At 37.6% G+C, this 23,550-nt stretch overlaps 1 protein-coding gene across 1 annotated transcript in view; it reads right to left on the minus strand.

Moving 5' to 3' along the window:
* The window catches only part of ITGBL1 (integrin subunit beta like 1), a 199,107-nt gene that overhangs the window by 98,505 nt on the left and 77,052 nt on the right, over positions 1 to 23,550 (minus strand). Inside the window, exons 3-4 of the mRNA XM_084880277.1 lie at positions 11,023 to 11,169; positions 3,837 to 3,959 (exon numbers count right to left, since the gene is read on the minus strand). Of these exons, the coding sequence (XP_084736403.1) occupies positions 3,837 to 3,959; positions 11,023 to 11,169 (270 nt within the window). The remainder of the gene's footprint in view (positions 1 to 3,836; positions 3,960 to 11,022; positions 11,170 to 23,550) is intronic.

A 23,550-nucleotide genomic window follows, 5' to 3' on the forward strand; every position in this document is an offset into this window, starting at 1 on the left:
TTAACTTTCTACCTCTTTATGATCATTGTTGCTTTCTGAAATAATATATCTGTTTCATACTTATTGCTTATAATAATCAAATTAAGTAGCTTCTCCCCAAAACAGTATAGCTATGCCTATACTTACATAATCACACACACACACCCTGAGCAAGTCAAAGTGTCCTCTAACTTGTCCTAGCCAGGCAGCTGATTAAAATGAATGCAATTTAAAGAAATGATAGGAAAGATTGTGAAAGTCTATTACATTCAAATCTCAAATGCATGCACCAGACTCAAATGATATTTAAGTATTTGCTCTAAGGGCACTTCTTGAATTGGTCATTAAAATATTTTATTTGAAATCAACGACTGAGAAGCCAATGGTGTGTATTTACTTGGCTGCATATTATTAATAACTTAAACCAGAGGAAATGTTTCATCTTTTCATTCAACTGTATCCCACAAGCTGTTGTGTTCCACCACATGGAAAAGAGCTTTTCAGCTAAATCAATGTTTAGAACTCATTAGATCAGGGGTCTTCAAACTACGGCCCGCGGGCCACATGCAGCCCCCAGGGGAGTCTGATCCTGCCAGCCAGGTTTTTTGGGCAGTGAGCGCAGCCAAAGTGTTACAGTAGGAATTAGTAGTTCATATAGTCCGGCCCTCCAGCTCTCTGAGGGACCGTGATCTGGCCCCCACTTTAAAAAGTTTGAGGACCCCTGCATTAGATCAATGAAATATCCTAGGCCCCGGATCTCAAATTCCTACCATAATTGTGAAGGGGACGCAAATGATAGGTAAATGATATGTGTCCAGATATCACCACACCCTTTCAAACTGTTACCTTACTTGTTTGTATTTGCAACCAACAAATCTGTAATGAATCATCACGTCATCACTTCCTGTATCTGTATCTATCAATCCTTCTACAAATTCCCAAAGATGGCAATTCTTTTATATCACAAGACTCGGAAACTTGAGGGCTACCCCAGAAAATAGCAAGACAACCGTGTACTAAAAGCTTTTCCTATGAGTCAGGATTTTAAAATCCTTCTTATGTCTTTCCTTTTTGTAGTTATGCCATCCAAACATGAATGTGTGTTTCTTGGTCTTGTAAATACGATAAAAACCAGGGTCACAATGTGCTTTTAGTCTATTTTTTTCTGTAACATAGGAATTTATGTTTTATCAGAGTCTATGGCTAAAGCCTTTGTACTTCCCTCTTTTTCCCCCCACAGCCATAATCCCAGAGGATCCATGGAAAACTGACTGTGAAGCTACTTTTCTTTCTAAACACTATGGTTTTCCTGGCCGATGGCAAGAACATCAGTAGGGTTTCTTGTGTAACTCTTGTCCTTCAGATGAGACTTCTTCCAGGTGGACACACATCAGAGAAACAAAGAGGAAGAACAACACGTGAAGAGAAACTGCTCTAATGAAATACAGAGAAAGAGACCCATGCATACAATACCATGTTTTCTGTCTGAGTAAGCAGTAACTGGGAAATCCATTAAACACACACACACACACACACACACACACACACACACACACCTTTTTTTAACCTAATATGATAATTAAATTTTAATTTATTCACATAAGCAAATACAAAGGCTATTTAACTATACATTTATATTTATAATTACATATTATAATTATATGTATATATTATATGTATATATTATACACATTTTATTTATGAACTTAAGAATATCTCTGCATGTACACACACACAATATGACATTAAAATGCTATATCACAAGACTCAGAAACTTAAGGGCTAACCTGGAAAATAGCAAGACAACAGTGTACTGAAAACTTTTCCTATGAGTCAGTTTTTAAAAAAAAAACTTGATTAACTTCTTAAACCAGAATTTATTTCTTCTGTAATTTCAGGAAATTTATGTAAGCTGCTAAATATGTAAGGATTACTTTGACATTAACCAATGATGATAATATACACATTCTTCACACCAAAATCTTTGTATATTTATAAAATTTAGTATTTGATTTCAGTTTTACTAAAAAAAAATCATTGAGGTAGAGGTGAAAAAGAAAAGAAAAATCATATAAAGCTACACCTTTATGTATGTTTAAAATGCGAAAGAAGACATATCTGAACAATTGAGATAAAATAAAAGCTTCAGGACAATACACATTTTGGACAATAAACATTCTTTGCTTTGGGTACACTGATGGAGCAAAAAATTGTCATTTTGCATTGCTTCACTGATGGACTGTAGAATCACCTCTCAGCAAACTGGCTTCCTGTGAATGACAGGTGGGAAGATCTAATAGCCCAGCCAATGTCACCCCCAGAGGATTTACCAGAGAGTGGGGTCTGTGGTCAGAGAGTTGGCATCATGAAATTGCTTAAGCTTCAAATAAATGGAAATCTAAAAGGCTGAGAATTAAGAATATCCTGTTGTGTTGTTGTTTCAAGTTAAATGTTTACATTTACAAAGGTAAATAGACTTTGCTTTGGTGATCTGCATCACAACACCTTGGCCCCAAGCATCTTCCACTCCTTTTTTTTTATTTATTTGTAAAAATTGGAACTGAAACAGCAGGAGGACAAATACATCATATTTGTGGGTGTATTTATCTAATTGTTCGAATTATTTTGGACTGAGCCCTTTAGCAGAATTCTCTGTGCAGTATCTAGCTTAGGTCACTGACTTGGAAAAAAAGAAGACTTTTGCATTTTTGTTTTGTTTTGTTTTATTCTGGTGGATTGTCCATCAATGAAACCAGAACAAAAGAACCAAGCAGACCTAAATAAGAATATCTGGATGACCACAGGAATTGAAGCTCTAATTTGTTTTCCTAAGCAAAGGGACACTTTGTCTTATGTTTTTGACACTTCCTCAATGGCCTCTGGTTCCTCCTGACCCCCTTTGGCCCTGATCCTTCCAAGGAAATACTCTTCTGAAATCACCCAATTTGCAATCAGAATAGGATTCCATGGGCAGGAATCTTGTCAGAGATAAATGAAATAAGCAGTTGCTTGTTAACAGAAAGGTGATCTCACAATAAAATAAATTATAAACTCCAGAGAAGGGTTTACCTAAACTAAAGGGATTTTCATTGCTCTCTACTTTCCTCTCCTGTGTCAGTCATGGTTGCAAATTGAAACTCTAGGAACAGGCTTGCAGGTAGGTAAACAGAAGAGAGGGACACTATGGGTGGTAAGGAGGAAATCTCATAGAATACCACCTCCTGGGCCCTGATGCAGTTCTCATTGGTGAAGGGTCAGAAGTACAGTCTTTAGCGTTACCTAATGAATGTGAAATACTTATAGCAGTGATTGGCACGAGCAAGCATGCAATCACTGGTACAACAGAAAAAAATAATTTGAGTAATGGTGGTACATAATAAAGATTATGAAAAATGTTATTTGTGTGTATATTGGGGGAGGGTGTAAATAAATACTACGCTAATAATCCTATTGGTCTCATGTCTCCAATAGGACCTGAGACTATTTAAAGGTCAATGACTTAGAAAGAGAATGAAATTAAAATATGCACTTGAATGATTGGGAGAAAAGAGACAATAAAAGCATATAAGATGAACAGAGAAGATGAAGTCCAACTTGGACCACTTCAGAACTATGTACTAGTTGGCCTGCTCACTCTAGATCTGACTCTCCTCCAGCAATAATCTGATTTTGCATTTTAAAAGTACAAGTTACTTTGAATGCCTTAGTATAACTTTCCTTATGTAAAATGTTTTTCAAATAATGTAAGTTCAGATAAAATTCATGAAGCTGGTACAGAAATTTACATAGAGATCAAATCACAATAAAACAGGAGAAAAATCAAGTCATTTATTAATTTCTGCAGTTAATATACATACCTCCACATATTTCTTCTGTTTCATCATCTATGCATTCTCTATCATCACACTCACAAAATTTGCCATAAACTAGTCCATTTCCATCTGAATTATCACATTTACATCTGCCACAGTGACATGTACCTAAATCATTAAAACATAGCAAAGATTATTTGTCAAATGCATATAAATTATACTTAATTTTAACCTCTTTCAAAGAGAGAAAATTCAAGTTAATTTACTATTGAAATTATGTACTTTTTGTATATGCTGAGATAGGTAATAATACATTCTTAAGATTATTGTAGCACAGAAATTATTTTTTCTAGCACAGCCATTATAATTGACCTCTAATAGTTTCATGAATTTAAATTTGACCTCCTAAGTGCAAAGCTGCTTATTAATGTCCTTCCAATCAATGCATGAATGAATACCTTCTGATTTACCTGAGTGCGAAGTGAACTAAAGCAGAAAATTCTAAGTTTTGTGAGGAAAGTAATCTTACTTATCTGCCTCACCAGTATTTACTCAATGCTCGGTACAATATTTGAGCATACTATTTGTGTAATAAACATTTGGGGAATTCATTATCAAATGCATAAATGAAAAATGTAGCTGCCCCTAATAATTTCGTATCCACAGCGTCAAAATGATATACATATTGTAATGACAAGGGACAAGAATGGGCTTTCTTAGGCAGAGAAGCCTAGGAGTTCATCAGAACCACAAGGCAGCTCAGGGTGATAGAGGCACTAGTGTTATCTGGTCTATCATTTTTCACATACTCAGCCAAGTTTGAGGATTTAACTACAACTCCTGAGAGTGATTTCACTGACAGCAAAACAGCATTTAAATGATACTGAGAGATAGAATGTCCATTTAAGGAACTTCCTTTTGAATACTTACTTAATTGATCATCACAACATTCAAGACAAATTGAGATTTATCCACTCACCAGACACCACCTTAGACTCTAGAATATAACAGATCAACTCAGTCAAATCCTTCTCTCAGATTTTTTATTTGAGCAGAACTCAATGTGATAAAGTAAATGGAGAAGTGCAAAGTGTTGCAAAAGCACATAGCACGGGGATTTAACTGACACCTGAGAGTCAAAGATAGGGTTCCTGGGAAAGTAGTTCTTATTTAAGTTGAAAACTGAAACCCAGCCAAAATAAAGCTAAAAAAATGAGAGATACTGAAGAACAACAATGTTAAAAGTGGCATAAAAAGAATTAGGCAATTAAAGTTGCAATTTATGGAAGTCTTATCCTATCTAATAAAGAGGGAATATGCTAATTGAACCTGATGCTGTTGCAAAGATGGTGGTACCCAGAGCCAATAAGGAGGGACATGCTAATTGACTGACCTGCCCTCAAAGATGGCGGTGTCCACAACCATAAGATGGTAGTGCCCAGTCCCTTTAGTCCCGCCAGGGCAGCAGGTGCATGGCAAGGCCAGGCCTAATCCAAGGTAGGCCTGGCTGCTCCCTGTGTCAGCCTCTGGAGTCCCCCAGTTCCCTCAGCCGGCCTAGTCTCCCAGGGCCGGCCTGAGGCACAGGCAAACCTCAGATGGCAGCTGCCCAACCACCCAGGGCTGCCTGAGGCTCAGGTAACCAGGGCCAGTCAAGACTTGCGCTGCTGGCAGTGGCAGCAGCAGAGGTGTGATGGAGTATTGCTTTTCTCTGATCACTGGGTCACCTTCTGCCCTTGAGGACTCCTGGACTGTGAGAGGGGGCAGGCTGGGATTAGGGACTCCTCCTCTAGTATGTCATATTTAAAATTTTGAACTGTAATCCAAGAATAATAAGGAGCCAAACATATATTTACAACAATGGAGTCATTTGGTAATTTATGAATTTTTATCAGATTACTCTAGTTGTCATATGAAAAATAAACTGAAATGAGGAAAAAGTATATATGAGGAAATAATTATTGTATAGAAGGTAGAAGCTGACTGAGGTGACGGCAAGGACTTTAGAAAGAAACAAATACACCTTCTGTAGGAGAATAGACAAAACTTGGTGACTGATTGGGCTTGACTTGGTGAAGAATAGGGAAGAACTAGAGATGATATTGATAATTGACTTGAGCCACTCGATACTAGAGATTCTATATGTGACCTACTTGAAAGATTTTGGATTTAGGTAGATGTCTAGGCAAATCCAGGTTTTAATCCTCACTAGCTATATTTTTTAAAAGTATACCTTTTATTGATTTTTAGAGAGAGAGAATAGAAAGGGAGAGAGAGAGACATGTATGTGAGAGTGAAACATTAACCCACTGCCTCTTGCACACCCCCTACTGGGGATCAAGCCTACAGCCTAGGCATGTGCCCTGCCAAAAAATCAATCCCAGCAACCTTTTGGGGCATGGCACAATGACAAACCAAATAAGTCATACTGGCCAGGGCTAGCTATACCTTTTTGAGGTCATTACTTTAATCTTTAATTCAAAATTCCTTATATACAAATTATATCTGCCTCCTAGAGCTGCTGTGAGGATCAAGTGATAAATATCACCCAGTCATCTTTCTAAAAACACTACTATGTCTAGTATATAGTAGTTTTTCAGAAAAATTTGGTTTTTCCTCTCCTCCCATTAAGATACTTGGTATATTTCTCCAGGTACACTTTACATTTATGCACCCCTATTTTCATACCCTCTGGATGATGCTATTACTCTAGTCACTTGAAATTTATTATTAGCTATAATACTCATTTTTTCTTGCAGTCACATATAAATGTGTTATTTTGTAGATTTTGAGCTTGTTATTTTTCTTCCTGGAGAATGCATGTATGAATTTTACTTTTATTAAACTTCATATTCTTGTGTGCTTTTTTCTGAAAATGATTTTAACTTATAAAATTTCATTTCAAATCTAATTCTATAATTCATGGTACTGCCTCATTTCAATTTTTTCTTTAATTTTCTTTTATTGTCACATTTATGCTGTCTTTCAACCATCCACATATGAATTCATTAAATTTTCTTGTTCCCTTTACATTACGGGAAAATTATAGGAGATAATAAGATGGAAAACTATAGGTGATAATGAGATGAATAAAATTATAGAAGATAATAAGATGGATAAAATTAAGGCTAAGTAAATCATAGACCAGGCAGAAAGAGCTAGATGATCAATAATTTATACAGGGGTGCACAAAAGTAGGCTTATAGTTGTAACAAAAAGATAATAAATAGTAATACAAGAATAAACTCTGTTTCATATACAACTGTAAACTTACTTTAGTTAATCTTTGTGTATGTGTGTGTATGTGTATATGTATAAATGTATAATATTTTACATATATATATATATATATATATATATATATATATATATATATATATATAAACCAGATGTGGCAAAGACATTTGCAATAGATTTGTGACAAACACTTTATAGAAAGTATAAACTTAAACCCTAGTCTGGCTCTGTGAAGAAGGAAAGGCACAATAAAAGAATAAGTTCTAGAGTTGGCATTTAAGCATGGATAGAATTTCAACACATGAAAATGAAGAAAAGACGTGATATTGAGGAAAGAACTTGTGCTAAGGATTATGAGTGGGGAATTAAAGAACAGTGAAGCATCTGACCTGAGTATGGAGAAAAGGGTAGGTTGAAGCCAGATAGTAGAGGATCAAGACTGCTAGTGAAAATTTAGAATTTATCTGTTGGAATTCTGGGGGTCTTTGTGGTTTTGGAAAGAGGTATAACATAGGAATGTATGAGTTATCTTCAGGAAAGATGGGAGGAAACAGTCTCTTCCTCTGAATTCTACAACTTCTCACTGACATCTCCCACAGGCAGGCTCACTACCATCCACACATTGGAACCATTCCTGGCTGATGCAGGAAGCTTACAACAGCTCAAAGACTTCCTGTCTCACCTACCAAGTAGAAATCACAATTGAGGCTCCAAGATATGGCATATGGAAGACTAGGCAAAAGTGCCAGACTCTGGTGTTCATGCTGTGTCATACTGCTTCTCTCTCTCTCTCTTGGTTGCCAGTTAACTCGGGGTCTAAGACTGGTCTTCTGCTTTATGTTAGATTATTTTAGCACAGTCATATTCTGACTAATATAGCTGTCTATCTCTAGTAGGATAGCTTCCCACTTTTGAATATTGGCCTATACCCCTGTGCAATGGCATCACACTTCACTTCACCCTGCAGACTGTGCTTGCCTTTCTGGGCCCCTACAGAGTCAGAAGATTCTGGAACTCCATTAGTCCCCAGCTTCATTTCATCCTGCCCTTCAGTCTTATGCCCCACTCCATTTACCTCTTTTCCCCCTTCTGCTCCAAGCTACTTCCAGAAAACCACATTGTAATATGAAGTAGAAAGAAAGATGAGTAGAAAGAACTCATACATTAATGCAGTTTGAGGGGAGTGGTCCTGAACTAGGCTGGTCAAAATAGGACTCTAGGCTATAAAGAACATTGTTGGGTCAATTGAAAACACTGGAATATGAATGGCAGATTGCATAAAATAATTGTATTAATGTTAAAAAATATAGGGATACAGATACCCGAGAAATATGTTTTGTACCTCACTAAATGTTTTTATCTATTAAAAGAATTATGTAAAATTTCTCCTTAAAGATATCTTAATGTATTGCATCACATGTTTAGATTTCTTATGTTGAAACTTCTTTGGATTCCTAAGCTAAAATCTACTTGTTGAGTATATTATTAAAAAGAAGGGGAAAAACACCCCAATATCTTAAATTTAACTTGAAAACAAAATAAATAAGAACAAAGAAGCAAACAAAATTCAAGTATTATTATTTAAGGAAGTTTGGAAAGCATAAAGTTTTCAAAACAAAATAAGCTATGTGGGGATGTGAGGGCTGAGTGTTTGGGTACACACACACTTGGAGGGGTGAATATTATGAACTGGAAGTAGAGAAATCTGATTGAGAGAAAAGAAAAAGACTAAAAGAAGCAAGAATATCTGTAAACACAGAAAGTGGCCTGGCTGCTGAGACCATTAGTCATGGCCTCTGATTGGCCCATTCACATCTTGCATTGGATATGGCTCTGATTCCTGGGAGCAGGAGCAAAACAACCTCACTGCACTTAGGCTGCACAAGAGCAATTCGTTGCAAATCAAAAAACTGTGGGAAAGTCTTATCTCTGATTGCAGGACTCGACCAACAAAGTGAGCTTCAGGAGGGAAGATATTCATGCATGTAGTCAAATCCTTGCTTATAACAGGAAGAGCAAAGGCTCAGATCACTGGAAGTACATAAGAATTACACAAGAGTTTTAAAAATCAATGATAGTCCAGACCATACCCTGAGACAACTGAATCACAGCCTCCCTAAGACATCAACATTCTCAAGTTTAATCAGGTTGCAAAAAAGCTGACTTTGAGGCTCCAAGTGACCAAATGTTATGAGTATTTAATTATAGTAATACTAGAGGCCCAGCACATGAAGTCATGTGACCCCGCTCACCCATGCACACTTCTCCCTGCTGGCAGTCCCGCCCACCTGCACATGCCTTGCTGCGCCTGCCCGCCCACAGACTGGCAGCCTTGCTGTGCGATCAGAACCTGTGGGCTATGGGGGAGGGACCAAGAGGTGCTCCATGCATCTCCTGGTCACCTGTCATTTGGTTGTTCCAGCCTTCCAGTGTTATGGCCACTGGCTTTTTATAATGTAGACAAGAAACACTAAAGCCTTTAGGGTTTAGTTTTGGACAACAACCTTGCTTCTTTAATACTATCAATTCAATTTATTAAATAAACATTAACAGAATTGTATATTATACAACTTGCCAATGGAGATATTTTACTTGTAAGGTTTAATCTGTGTCAGGTAGTCGTCTGTGAAATCTAAAAGTTAGTATTGTAAAAATCAAAGACAGATTCTATTACTATTTTCATTTTAAAAATATTAATAATGAGGAATAGAGGGATTAATTGACTGTCCCAATGTAACAGAACTAATAAAATGAGGAGGTGGGATTTGAACTTAGACAATTTGGCTCTAGGATACTTGTTTTGATCATTGAACAATGGAAAATGAGCATAATAGTTGTTTTTTTCTGTCCTCAGTAAAATGTTAATGTATTGATGACAAAGATTAGGTTTGAGATGGCCTTTCTAATGAGAAATGCTTTGGTTTATCATATTTTGCTACATCACTATTCATCACCTCTGTCCATTCTTGAATAATGGGCTCTGGATCAGATGTTATCCCAGATGGATAGGGGGTCAATCCTATTTTTTTCTCATGGTACAGTTTGGGAAGTGAATCTTCTGGGATTCAGGGCCATCAGGGTATCAACATCAAGCTGACCAACACAAATTCTGCAAGGAATGGGACTCCTGCCTCCTTGCTGTTAGGGTTCAGGGTGTAGGTGAACAGGATTTGGGGCTGTCAGAGCATGGACAACAAGCTGACCAACAGCCGATTCTGGGAGAAATGGGGCTCCCACCTCCCTGCTGTCAGGGTCAGGGGTGCAGATGAATGGGATTTGGGGCTGCCAAGGTGCCGACAGCAAGGTCTAAGTCAGTGCTCCTTATAGCTACCAGCTGTTGGTCTGGTCATTGGTCGTTCTGGTCGTTATGCCATAATAGTCATTAGGCTTTTATTATATAGGATTGGCTGAAAACCATTGAAATTGAAACTGTAGTTATTTTATTTTTTAATAGGGCTTGGATTATTAATTGTAACAGTTTTTCTATAAATTTCAAAAAAAAATATTTTTAAATGATTTCTGTGAGAGGTAAAAATATTTTGACCAAACAAAAAAGCTTGCTGTCACTATATTCTTTAATGAGTGTCACATAGTGCATCAAAAACTTCTATTCAGTTAAAAAGGTTTGGTTTTATTTTATGGCTAACAACTCTGGATCTGTAACAGAAAATAATTAGTTTATATAAATAATTTTTCAAAGATTTATTTCACCATTCAAAATCAGGGCTGATGATGTACATCAAATGTTATGGGGTGCTGTTTCCAGTGAATTTCCTACTTGAAGGAGGCATTTGGAACAGCTGGCGAATATCAAACTTGCCAGTCTCAGCAAGATGGCATTTTTTTTTCTATTGATTTATCTGAATTTCATTTCTAAAAAATATACTCAGAAGCAGTCTCATTCAGAGGTTCAATATTCCAAAATGCATAAGTACTTCAATTACAAACCCAAATTTGATTATTTCACTTAAGAATCTTCATAGAATCAAATTCTTACCTGCATTAGAGCAGATGACATCTTGAGAATTCTTGCACATTTGGTTACTTTTTTTCTTTGTCAGATCACAATTAGTTGGATACTGGCAAGCATCCCCAGACCATCCTTTGTCACATTTGCACTTTCCACAGTCACATTTACCATGGCCTAATGATTTAACAACATCCAGTTAGACTCAAATTGTTTTCCAAAAGACAAAAAAACCACAGATTATTATAACTAAAAGACTTATGGGTAATGTTGGTTCAAGATTGAGCTATAATAAATTCAAACATTATAGTGACTAAAGGGTAATGATATTATATACAGTATAATGGAGTATGTAAAATTTATTTAAATAACCAACTTTGAGAAATCATGCTAAAACATTAATTTATAGTGACATTAGGATAGTTAATAAATCAGAAGTGTAATAAACATTAAGAAATCTAGCATAGAAAAAAAACAAAAACACCTCAGTAACTCCACATTGCAGAGACAAAAGCCCAGTAAAAATCATTTTTATGTAAGTACATTTTATAGCACATGAAACTACAAATTATGAGTAAGGAATTTTACATGAATCTCCACTGAATTAAACTTTGGCCTTCTATTAATTTGAATCTAACATAATAAAATTGTGTAGATATATAAATATCACCTTGGGTAAGATTGACATGAAAGTTAAGTATATAGCTTGTTTCCCATTGAGGAAATTTGGTTCAAGAATCAAAAGAATAAGACCCACATTCATCTATTGCCACACAGGTTTCTCAACCTTTCATGCTCCCAAACCTACATTTTGCTGTTTTTATTGCTGGGATCATTAACTTTACTAAATCTGCTTAATGAAACCTACTAATGTTTTTTTTTGTTTGTTTGTTTTAATATATACTTTACCATTTTAACCATTTTTTTTTCATTTTAACCATTTTTTAAAATATATTTTATTGATTTTGTACAGAGAGGAAGGAAGAGAGATAGAGAGTTAGAAACATCGATCAGCTGCCTCTTGAACACCCCCTACTGGGGATATGCCCGCAACCAAGATACATGCCCTTGACCGGAATCGAACCGGGGACCCTTCAGTCCCCAAGCCGATGCTCTATCCACTGAGCCAACTGGTTTCGGCTACTAATGTTTTTTATTGGCTACATATTAATTAGACTGAAGAACAAAATTGTATAATTCTTGGCTCTTCGCCCGAAGAATCTACAAATTCAAAATTGAGACTGACTTGTGAAGAGAATTGATGTGAGACTTTCTGTTAAGTTTGAGCAATACCGTTTGTGACCTATAGAAATAATAAGGAAGAGACTTTCTGGACTTATTGACCTTTAAATAGGCCTTTAAAGGTGAGGAGAGCTTGAATGGGTTGCAGGGATAGTATTCTTTTTTATTTTATTTATTTTTTTATTGATTAAGGTATTACATATGTGTCCTTATCGCCCCAATGCCCCCCCACACACACCCTCCACTTATACCCTCACACCCCTGGTGTCTGTGTCCACTGGTTAGGCTTATATGCTTATAAACAAGCCCTTTGGTTGATCTCTCCACCTTACTCCCACCCTCCCCTACATTCCCTCTGAGGTTTGACGATCTGATGTATGCTTCTCTGTCTGGATCTGTTTTTGTTCATCTGTTTATGTTGTTCATTATATTCCACAAATGAGTGAGATCATGTGACATTTATCTTTCTCTGACTGGCTTGTATTATAATATTACTAGAGGCCTGGTGTAGGACATTTGTGCACTGGGGAGGAAAGGGGTCCCTTAGCCTGGCCTGCACCCTCTCGCAGTCCACCCTCTAGGGGTCCTTAGTGCTGCTGCAGAGACTGGAAAGACTCTCACCACTGCCGCTGCACTCGCCAGGCATGAGCCTGGCTTCTGGCTGAGTGGTGCTCCCCCTGTGGGAGCATATTGACCATAAAGGGGCAGCTCCTGTGTTCAGCATCTTCCCCCCCCCCTCGTGGTCAGTGTGCTTCATAGCAACCAGTCATTCTGCCATTCAGTCAATTTGCATATTAGGGTTTTATTATATAGGATGTCTTAATGTCTGAAATTCATAGACTACAATGGAATGGAATCAATGATCTGGTGCTAACATTTTTTTCAGTGTGGCTGCCAAAATCCACTTGATGAGGTCCAGATGGTCCGTCAGATTGAATGGCTCAGAGGTCCCATTTGGGCAAGTTCAACAGAGCCTTCATCTGTGATTGGCTGTGACTTTAAAAGTCCTCTGTGTGTGACCCAGTCCATGTAAATGTTTCTATTCCTGTTGCATTTTTCAAATTAATTATTCTACTCCACAAACAAAATCTTGCATGCACCGTAATTGTAATTCACTTCATCCAGTGCACATTACTCTTTCAAATTGATTGTATCATTTCGCATTCCTGTCTGGTCCTACATGATAATGTTAATCTCCACCAACTTGGTATCATTCACAAACATAAGTGATCTCTCCTGCCAACCGTTCAGTCTATTTATAAATGTATTAAGCCACATTCTTGAAGGAGCTAAGCCTTTTTGATAAGCAAAGTGTGTTGGTAACTGTAAGGACTCTTGGTATTAGGTTAAACCACATGAAATTATCACTTTTCTAAGTTGAATATCAGCTATTTCTTATCTTCATCTCCATATGTGAAAGTCTTCACATCAACAGCAATGTTAATAGAAATAATTTAGAAGAACAAGAAATATGGTAGCTATGATTTGCTAAATCTGGAATAAAAGAATAGTCATTGCTCATTTTATATCGGACGGGACACCATATTTGGAGATAAACATATACATTTTTTAGAAAGAAAATTATCTTCAGATGATTTTTACTCTTTATTCACAGTTAGGAAGAGCTTTGGAAAACCTCGGGGAATAAGGTGATGACATTATTGTGGTAATATCCATTAAAATATCAATAACATGGTTTTTAAAAATATCACATTTAAAAATATATATATACATTGTATATTAGCTTTCTGGGGCTTCCATACAAAGTACCACAAGCTGAATGGAATAAAACAATCAAAATAACTCTTTTATATTCCAGAATCCAGAAACCCAAAAACAAGTTGTTGGCAAATGGGTTGCTTGTGGAGGATCTTAGAAAGAAACTCTTCCACACCTTTCTCTACATACTGGTCTATTCCTACAAATTTGGTGTTCACTGGCAGCTTATCTCTAATCTCTGTTTATTTACACGCCTTTTGCCTCTGTGTCTGTGTCTTCACATTTTTCTACTTATAAGTGCAGTCATTGGATTTAGAGCCCATCTTAACTCAATCACATCTGCAAGAACCTTATTTTCAAAAGTCAGAGTCACAGGCTCCCAGTGCTAGGACTTTACATATCTTCTAGGGGTATGTAGTTCAAACTATAATTGTTGCAAATAATATATCCTAATTATTTTCTTTCCTAACTTTATTTCATGTAAAAGATGGGGCAATTTTTTTCTCCTATGTATGAAAGCAAACTGGCTTGGGCTGGCAGCAATTCCCTCCTGTCCTACATTGGGAGGGGCCTGAAAATTTGTACAGATACCCATTGTTAAATCCATATTTTATTCCATTGCTTTGCCAGTCCCTCCCCTCTCTTGTTCCTGCCACAATACTTGCTCCTTAACCACCAGCCAGCCTAAAGACAAGTGAACTGCCATAGACCAGGGAAAAGACACAACCAGCTCTCAAAGAAAGTTGGGAACCTTTGGGGTGAAGGGACCCAGGTCCCCAACACCTCAACCTAGGAGAGCAAAGGTGGCAGGTGTCCAGGGTTCCAGGTGGCCACATCCTGGCCTTGGGAGTAAAGGACCAAGAAGAGGTAGAGCAGAACCCCTAAATCATGAGCCTGAGAACAAGGCTCCATTGCACTGGCCAAAGGATGGCCCCTGACCTGTTGGTTGAATGTTCTCCAGTGTACCCAAAGATCATGGTTCAATTTCCTTTCTGGGCATGTGCCTATTTCCCAGTAAGGGGTGTGTAGGAAGCAGCAGATCTATGTCTGTCTCTCACATCCAGGTTTCTCTATTTCTCTCTCTCTCTTTCCCTTCTTCTCTCTCTAAAATCAATTTTTAAAAAATCTTATATAATAATCCTATATAATAAAAGGGTAATATGCAAATTGACCCAAGAATAACCACAAATGATCGGTCACTATGATGCACACTGACCACCAGGGGGCAGATGCTCAACACAGGAACTGCCCACTTGTGGTTAGTGTGCAACCACAGGGGGAGCTACACTCAGCCACGAGCTGGGCTGACTGCTGGGAGCACAGGGTCAGTAGCATCCCCACCTCCATGGCAGCACTAAGGATGTCCGACTGATTGTGGGCCTAAGCTGTCAGTTGGACATCCCCCAAGAGCTCCCAGGCTTAGGCCTGCTCCCCCAGGGACATCCCCTGAGGGGTCCCAGACTGCAAGAGGGTATAGATCAGGCTGAGAGACCCCCCCCCCCCACTTCCAGTGCATGAATTTTAGTGCCCCGGACCTTTAATTTATATAAAAGGATTGCCCTTGCCTAGGGCTACATGAAATCCTTACCAGCACAGCATTCATCATTCCTGGCTGTCTAGACCAACAATTTTCAACATTTTTCATCCATGGCACACATAAATTACTAAAATTCTGTGGCACACTGAAAATATATTTTTTGCTTCTCAGATAAAAAGGGTATAATCTTGATTCATTCACACTGGAAGGCTATTGTTGTGTTCACTGTTGTCATTTTTAAATTTTATTTCACAATCCAAAGGAAAAGAGGTCAGTGCCCCTGACTAAATAATCAAATATTGCATGTTTTAAACATTTTTGTGGCACAGCAGTTGAAAATCGCTGGTCAAGATCATTCCAGTCTGGTTCTTCTCCAGATAAGTCAATTTCCACAAAATGTGGTCTTAAAATAAACAATCCAACATGCTTGACAATAAATCTGTTACCCTTCAAATAAATTGCCTAAGGAATCAAAAGAAAACAAGCACACAAAACAAGAATGTCAGAGAAATGCCAAAACAGCTCGCAGCCAAAATAATGAAGATGGAAAAGTAAAAGGCTATTGTTTCCAGGGCTTTCAGTGGTGGAGGGAAGACAAACCACTGTGGAAAGTAAAATCCAATAGTTTAGTCTCATTTTCAATAAGAAGGCAGAGGTGTGGTTGGCTTTCTCCAGTGTTTCCCAGTAAGCTGAGGCCTTGATCTTCACTGATATAGGAAAGACATTTCAACAAACACTGAATAAAAATTTGCAATTTTAAATTAAACAATGCAACAGCAGCAGCATCACCATTCCTCATATCACCTTTCACCTGGGTAATGCAAAGGCAATGGTGATGAACTCATTAAAATCCACTAGTGCATCATGGAGGGGAGTTGACACTATTTTTAAATGAAAACAAGCTGTTTCAAAATGGAAATAAAGACTTTACCAGTATGGAAAACTTTTAAAAATCAATCAGCCTTCACTAAATACAAATTTAAAAAAAAGTTATACTTTTCTTTGGAAAATATATAGGAAAAAAAAATAGAGACAGCCCTTATCTCTCTTTTCAAATTTACTGATATTTTAGGTGGAAATAAACTGCCAAAATGAATGTGCTTATTGGATTAGCTATATGTCCTCTTGAAGTCTTAAAAGGTAAAAAGTAGATGGATAGGTATTGAGGTAGGTAGGTAGATAGATAGATAATTGGTAGATTAGGTATAGAAATAGGGTAAATGGATAAAGAAGATAATATTATTCAGCCACTAGAAAGAAGGAAATCCTGCTATAATACTTAGAACAACCTGGATTGACCTCATTATGCTAAAAGAGGTAAGTCAGAGAAAGACAGGAACTATGTGATCTCACTTATGTGTAGAATTTAAAAAATAATCAAACAACAACCAAAAGCAAACTATAGAAAAAATCAGATTGTTATCAGTAGCAAAAAGTGAGGAGTAGGTGAAATGGGTGAAGGTGGTCAAAAAGTGCCAGCTGCCAGTTGTAAGTAAGCACTGAGGATATGATGAACAACATGGTCTGTAACTAACACTGCTATCTGGTATATTTGAATGTTTTTAAGAAAGTAAATTCTAGCCGAAACCGGTTTGGCTCAGTGGTAGAGCATCGGTCTGCAGACTGAAAGGTCCCAGGTTCGATTCCGCTCAAGGGCATGTACATTGGTTGCAGGCACATCCCCGGTAGGGGGTGTGTAGGAGGCAGCTGGTCGATGTTTCTCTCTCATCGACATTTCTAGCTCTCTATCTCTCTCCCTTCCTCCTCTCTGTAAAATATCAATAAGATATATTAAAACAAAACAAAAACAAAAAAAAAACTACTAATTCCTTAAAAAGAAAAAAAAAGTAAATTCTAAGAGTTCTCATTACAAGGAAAAAACTTTTTCTTTCTTTTTTTTTTAAATAGTGGTTATTTTCTTTTTTCTTTTTTTAAAAAATATATTTTATTGATATTTTACAGAGAGGAAGGGAGAGAGATAGAGAGCTAAAAATATCGATGAGAGAGAAACATTGACCAGCTGCCTCTTACACACCCCCTACTGGGGATGTCCCCGCAACCAATGTACATGCTCTGGACTGGAATCGAACCTGGGACCTTTCAATCCGCAGACCGACGCTCTACCACTGAGCCAAATCGGTTTCGGCTCTTTTTTTCTTTGTATATCTATGAAATAATGGATATTAAGTAAACTTATTGTGGAAATTATTTCATAATATAGGTATGTCAAGTCATTATCCTGTATATTTTAAACTTGCACAGTGCTGTATGTCAATCATATCTCAATAAAACAGCAAAAGTTCTGATTATTAATTATGATTCATTACCACTGACAACAATTTTATCATATGGAAGATTCTAGGTATTAAATTATCAACATATACCACTGGTGGAGCCTTGTGATACCCCTGAAATTTGAGCACCCTGTTGGCCCTACAAATCTATTGGCTTTGGTCAAATATGTATATTCCCAAGACCTGCCTTGTATCCTATTTCCCAGTAGATTCAAACATGCTCATTTAATAACAAACACACTCAAATTTTCTCCTATTCTTTCTGAGCTTCTATAGATACCCTAGCCTTTTATAGATACAAAGACAAACAAACTAACTAACAACTATGCCACATCTAGAATTCTATGAAAAGTTTGTGAAATGATCCCTTAAATAATATTACAATATCATAGTTTGTGATACCAACTTGACCATTTTCAAGATGGGGCATCAGTCCCATTTGCTTCTCAGGCTAACAAAAAAGGACTTAAACATATCTGCTTGTCAATCCTAAGAACATTACAATATGGACAATAGAAGAATTCTGTGGAGAGGGAACATTTGCCTTAAGAAATTAAATGGTCTGTTCTCTCCTCCTGTCTGGACACTAATCAGTCATGTGACCTTGGTCAGGAAAATGGAAAAGAAAAAACAGGAAGCCCAGTAATAACAGGCTTTTACGTACTTGATTGTATTTTATACAGGATGATCTATTTAATTTCTTTTTTTTTTTTTTTTTTGATCTATTTAATTTCTATAAGGAGCCAGTGAGATGGATTTTGTTTCCAAGTTATACAAATAAGAGGACAAAGTATAATTTACTTGCTCAAAGTAATAGTTTGTAAATGGAACAGCTATGTTTTCACCATTACACCCATTATCTGTTTAGTTGCACTACAATGGACTTGAGAGGACTTTTGTTCTCGGAAAGGTGATGTCAGTAAAAGTGTCGACTGGTGACTGGACAACACTGCTTGAGCTTTGGTGGTTTCCTTTCGGGACTCACAAGCATGGAATAGGATTATTCATCGTAGTTGGTTAAAGAACTCTAACAGTGAAATTATCTCACTTTAGTGTTTAAGATGAAAGAATGCCACAGCGTCAGGTAAAAGAGTTCAGGAATCTAAACCTCAGTGTGCTTATCTGCAAAAGTAAAAATTGGTCTGACTAACTCCAAGATTCCTTTCATCTCAAAAACCCCATAAGATAGCTTCAATTAGTTTCTTTGTCTCAAAACAAAGCAAGGTGGTTTCTTCAAATGGGCATTCAATATATCAGTACAAGGTAATGGCAGTGGATATTAATTGTTGCCAAATCTTGTTTGCTACTGAAAACAATCATGAGCATTTAAAATCCTATTTGTTTTTAAATGCACCCATTGCAATATTGCAGATTATCATGATATGCTTATTTTTAAAGTGGGTTTGGCATCATTCAGTACTGCTAAAATTAATGGATTTAAAATTAAAATTGTAGTAACTTAGAAGGGGGTATAAAATATAAATTATAGCAAACAATACAAACTTATATAGCAAACTCTGTATAATATTTTGGCTGACTGTTTGATAGCCCATTTTATGAAGTTAACCATAAAATTATATATCAAATTCTTGCAAGAATTATACACACACACACGCACACACACACACACACACACACACACACACACACACACTTGTGGATTTAGGAAACCTAATTGTTATAATTCTTCTACAGCTGGTTTTGTCACCTTCACCGGTTAATCTTTGAATTTTTCTGGCTTCGTTTTTTTTTTTTTTTGTCTGGTAAATTAAAAATGTACATCTTTCTCAGTATTTCTCAAGGGATGCAAGATGTGTTTCTTTAAGGGGGCATTCTTAGACCTGTCTCCTAGACCCTGTTTTATCTACATTTCCGAGGAAGCTGGTACTCCCTTCCCTATCTGAAAATCCATGATACTAAGAGCCTAAGTTGCATTTCTCAGTGTCCTGAGAAGGGAAAGAAAGAGGAAAGACCATTTGACTAAATGACATAAGTGCTCAATTTTCTTTCCCTCTTCTAGCTTCTAGTAAAATTTCATTCGTCAGAAAGCTTTACAGAGATTCCTTTACTTTTTTCTACAATAAAAAAATACAGCCCTAGCTGGCTTGGCTCAGTGGATAGAGCATCAGCCCAATGAAGTCAGTCCGAGGTTCCATTCAGGTCAAGGGCACATATCCGGGTTGTAGGCTATATCCCCAGTAGGGGGCATGCAAGAAGCAGCTGATCAATGATTCTCTTTATTGATCAATGTTTCTATTTACCTCTCCCTCTCTCTTCTCTGAAATCAATAAAAATATATTGATTAAAATATGCATAAAGAGCCCTCTTTTCCTTTTGTTTCTGCCTTGGCCTTTTTTCCTCTGTTGGGTTATTGATTCAGGAGTGTCAGTGTCAAATACTTCAACTGATAGAAGCCACTCAAGCCTTCGAAACTTGACATCCACCAATGATACTTCTTAGTGTTAGAGAGTGGAAATTTTTGAGCACTCCAGAGAGGCCGTGGACTATGCCCCAGACAGAGCTGTCCGTGCTGACACCAGGCCAGGCCTTTAGATAGGGACTCATGGCCCCCTCCCAGCACGTAGGACTTCTTTCACAAAACACTATCAGCTTTCTGAAGAACAGGATGACCCTGTGAATAACATGGTCCTCAATGGCATGATCCTGACGTAGCTTAAGAAAAGCTGTTTTGTCTTGGGTTGCTTGCTCTGCAAGATCAGGATGTGGTTAATGTGCTTAAAAGCGGTGCTACACAAAGGGTTGCTGCTCAGCTGCCAGGCTGGAAGCGGCCAGGCCCGGAGCAGCCGGGTCTTGTGCGGCCAGGCCCGAAGCAGCGGCTGACAGGCTGGGAGCGGCCAGGCCCAGAGCGGCCGGGACCAGAGCAACCGGGCCCAGAGCAGCCGGGTCGGGTGCGGCCAGGCCCGGAGCAGCAACAGCCAAGTCCAGAGCAACTAGGTCGGGAGCGGCAGTGACCAGACCCGGAGCAGCTGGTTGTGGAACGAACCAGAGCAACAGAGGCCAGGCCCGGAGCAGCCAGGCCCGAAACAGCTCGCTCCTCGCCTGTACCTGCCCACGGCTGCCTCTCAGACATGGCTGGAAACTTTTGCGGGAACTTGAGGATTTGCTGAATCAAGTGATGAAGGCTTAGATCTGGATGTGTTGAGTTAGTATAGCGCTGGGGTGTTGATCTGTGAGTGCCTTGGGTGGGGCCTGGATGAGGCTGGTTGACCTATTTGAAAATGTCTTTTGTGTGAAGTGTATCATTGGGCATGTGGAGGTATTATTGATATGAGAAAATGCTAAGTAACAGATTTACTATCTGAAAAGGGATTTACTATTGGGGAAAGGGAGGGAGGAAGAGACTGAACATAAACTGTGCACCTATGGATGAGGACAATGGGGGATGGGGAGGGGGCAGTGGGTGGGGTGGGAACCTGGTGGAGGGGGGAAGAAATGAGGAACCTTTGTAATCATATGAACAATAAAGATTGATTTAAAAAAAATAAAAATAAAAAAATAAAAAAACTAAAAAAAAAAAAAAAAAAAGAAAACTGTAGTTAAAAGTCAATATATTTGGCCTCTTAAACTGAAGTAAATGATTTGTGTTTTTATGCCATCCTGACAAAGTTTGTGTAAAATTACTCAAAGGTTGGTTGCAGGTTTAATTAATGTAATTTACTGTCCATAACCCAGGACAAATAAAGTTAAAGTAGTAAATAAGTTAATCTTATTTGAGACTAACTTAAATTGGCCAATTGAAATAAGAGAATATTCATAAAAACTTAATTGTACTGGACAAAAACTGTTCCTGAAGTATTAACAAAAAATTTTATTGATAATTCACCTCAGTGAACTTGCTTGACATGCAATAAATCCAAAGCAGTCATATTTTTTGGTGCAAAAAATTAAAATTAAGAGTTATCAAGACTGCATTATAAATTTCCAAAAGCCTCCTAATATTTAAATCAAAAAAAGAGGGGGAATAGTAGCATAATATCCTGTAAGTACATTACATCAAGAAAATTTTTTACTTTGGAAAATTAAATTTTCATATGTAATACTGATGGCAAGACACCCATGAAAACACACATCGTGTCAAAATAAGCCAAAGGAAAATCGTTTGGGCAAAAATCAAAAGGATCCTAAGTCTTAATTTATAGAAAAGATTTCTTTATTAACCTTTGGTCGAGAATATGTTTATATTTCCAGAAAACTCCCAAGAACATATGGATTCCTGCAACAATAAAGGACCTGATAGGACTGTTCCAGCCACAGAATAAGCAGTGCGCTCCCCCTTTCCTCCCCACCCCCCCCAGCTTGCAATGGAGGAGAAACATTCTGGAAATAAAGATGGTGAAGATGCCTTGCCATGCAAGCAGTCGGCAGCTGAGCATCAATGCAGGTTGCCCAGGACCAAGGGCAAGGAAGAAGGAGCAGCCCAGCCAATGTGGGTGCCAGAGCCTTACGTGTGTCACCACAATAGACCCAGAGAAGCTCCTTGTCCCTTCATTAAAAAAGACTGAGAATTGAAAGGCTACGCAAGGGACTGAGGTGCCCAACATAGGGTCATTTGAAAAATTAATGACTGAAGCTCAGCTGATAAGTAGAAAAGCAAGAAGTGGAAGCTACTTCTTCAACCATGTCTCTGGTTATGCTAGCATTGGTTAGCTGCCAGTCTTCTGTAAAGTCTGGTGCAGCCAAGTCTGAGTACTCTGAGTAAATATACACCAGCAGCAAAAGAAACTTTCATTTAGTAGCTAAAAAAAAAAAAAAAAAAAAAAAAAAAAAAAAAAAAAAAAAAAAAAAAGGGTTGCTGCTGCTCTCTGGTCTCCCTGCATGGAAAATGGCAGAGCAGTCACCTGGTCAGCTGGCTAACTAATAAAGGCTCCCTAAATTTTAATTTGGTCTGGGCTGCAGTGGTCATTCACTTGCATCCACTCCACAACACTTAGTGGAAATGAATTTATTCAAACTGGAATATAAGAACCTCAGAATATGGTAACCAGAGCAGGGACCTTGAACTAGTGAAATCTTCTCAGTTGTATCGGGGAAAGAGAGGAATATTACTTGGCCATAAGAAGAATGAAATCTTACCATTTGTGACAGTGTGAATGGACTTAGAAGATATTATACTAAGTGAAATAAGTCAGACAAAGACAAATACCATATGATATAATTTATATGTGGAATTTAAAGAACAAAATAAATGAACACACAAAAATTTTAAAAACGAAGCTCCACCCTTACCATTTACTCCTCCCACATTATAAATGTCCAATGAATAATCTAACCAATGTCTTTGTATCTATAAAAGGCTGGGGAATCTACAGTAGCTCAGAAAAACTAGGAGAAAAATTGAATGTGTCTGTTATGAAATGAGCACGTTTGAATCTACTATGAAATAGGATACAATGCAGGTCTTGGGAATATTATGTGTTTGTGTTATATATATGTGTGTATGTTCATATGCATATGTAAATACATGCATATATAAGACTCTAAACTTTGTTTTTTAATATGGTTCTCAAAAGTGAAAGTACCAAATAAGATGGCATTTAGTACCCATCCCAATGTTGAAATGTTTCTCCAGAATTTTTCATAAATATTATATAATATTTATATTAACCTTCATCTCAAGTTCTATTGGTTGTCCATAGTACAAACTCTGCATATGTCCTTATTCCTGATAGCATTAAAGAATTGTGCATCAAAATGGAGACAACTGTCTCCTCCATGAGGTTGTATAATGCAGGGCCTCTGTGTGCA

The sequence above is a fragment of the Pipistrellus hanaki genome (assembly GCF_964339955.1).
Source record: "Pipistrellus hanaki genome assembly, chromosome: 3".
Taxonomy (NCBI): Eukaryota; Metazoa; Chordata; class Mammalia; order Chiroptera; family Vespertilionidae; genus Pipistrellus; species Pipistrellus hanaki.